The following is a 1529-nucleotide window of genomic DNA, read 5'->3' as shown; positions in this document are numbered from 1 at the left end:
TCACATCTTATTGAACTAAAAACAAGGTTATGATTCAATCCCAATAAATTTTGATCTTTCTTATTTTATATCTCTAACCTTTAAATGTGCACATTTTCTAATAATTAACTTATGTTAGGTTTTTTTTATACAACAAATGGGAAATCGAGATTATTAGAACTTTCAATCTTAAGAGATCGAGTAATGAATGTCAATTATTGTTAAGATATGTTGACTTTGATAAATGAGTAATAATGGAAATTTATGCTTACACATTTATGATTTAAACATCTCATTTTTGGCGAAAAAAAAAAAAAAAAAAGCTCAATAGAGGGAGTGAGTAAAGAAAGTCACTTTATTCAGATATGAAGAAGAAGACACACACAAACAAGCTGCCAGAGATAAATAGCAGCATATTTATCACACAAACCACAATACACTCACTTTTCCAACCACATAAACTTCTCACACTTAAAAACATTAATTAAAAACTAATATTACATATAGACCCCTTCATACCCACATAAGAAAACACACAATAAGCAACTGAAGCTTTTATTTTTTAAGAAGAGGAATGATATGGAGAAGGAGATCGTCATCATCAGCATCATCATCAGCATCAGGTTATTGCATGGTTTTCAACAGTTGAAGTAGCAATAACAAGCCTTTCCAGGAACGTGGTCATGGCAAGCTCCATGAACTGCACCTTCCCAATTCTTACATTGCCGATCGCAATGACTCGTGATCGCACAATATCCCGACCATGTCTTGCTCCGCTCTTGACACAACTTTGCCTCCACCGCCCCTCGCTTTTCTGTGGCCACAAAGTCACAAAAGCGGAACAAAAAACAAAAACAAAAACAAAAATTATGTCGTATACAAATTAAATAAGTTTCTTTCTATGTACTTCCTTATGTGGTTTATTTTTTAACAATAATTTAAAATTTTTATTGTGAACAAAGTTTTGTTTGATCAGATGAAATAATATTAAATAGAAGTGTGGGAAGGGCTGATGATAGTGTTGTTAATTACCATTCATGGAAAGCATGAGGGTCAACAGGAAGAGCAAAGCAACAGCCATCTTCGCAGAGTTACCCACAACCTTGCCCATTTCTATTGTTTGAATTTTTCTTTATGAAATATTTGTGTGTTTGCAAGAACCCCCATGAACATACCTATTTATAGCATGAAGCTGACCACTTCTACTTATTTGCAAATATAGTAAAAAATAAAATAAAATCTACCAAAGCAATTTTTTAAATTTAATTTAATTTCAAGTTTGCCCTTATTTTTTACGGGAATTACATGCGTTTTACAAATGATAGAACTTAGGAAGATATCAGTAATATTAGATTATATCGGTGATAGAACTTAGGTAAACTTAGATAGATATCAATGATATATCAATCTATCAATGACATCTATGTATTGGTGATATCAATGTTATTAGTGATAAAACATATATAAATATAAGTAATATCAGTCTATCAATGGCATATCCATGTATCTATGATATCAATGATATCACTTATATCGATGATAGAACATAG

The 1529-nt window shown here is 31.3% G+C and overlaps 1 protein-coding gene across 1 annotated transcript; it reads right to left on the bottom strand.

Annotated features, from left to right (window-relative positions):
* Nucleotides 1-316: 316 nt before the first annotated feature.
* LOC120086697 (defensin-like protein 1) lies at nt 317-1124 on the bottom strand. The gene is made up of 2 exons (XM_039043459.2): nt 1012-1124; nt 317-793 (listed from the first exon to the last, which is right to left on the bottom strand). Exons 1-2 carry the CDS (start codon nt 1088-1090, stop codon nt 618-620), a joined length of 255 nt encoding a protein of 84 aa, XP_038899387.1. The 5' UTR covers nt 1091-1124; the 3' UTR covers nt 317-617.
* Nucleotides 1125-1529: the final 405 nt, after the last annotated feature.

This window comes from Benincasa hispida, chromosome 9 (assembly GCF_027475165.1).
Source record: "Benincasa hispida cultivar pf3 chromosome 9, pf3_genome.v1.1, whole genome shotgun sequence".
In the NCBI taxonomy this organism is placed as follows: Eukaryota; Viridiplantae; Streptophyta; class Magnoliopsida; order Cucurbitales; family Cucurbitaceae; genus Benincasa; species Benincasa hispida.
The sequence above is the reverse complement of the archived record's forward strand: the minus strand, read 5'-3'. Positions and strand labels throughout refer to the sequence as shown.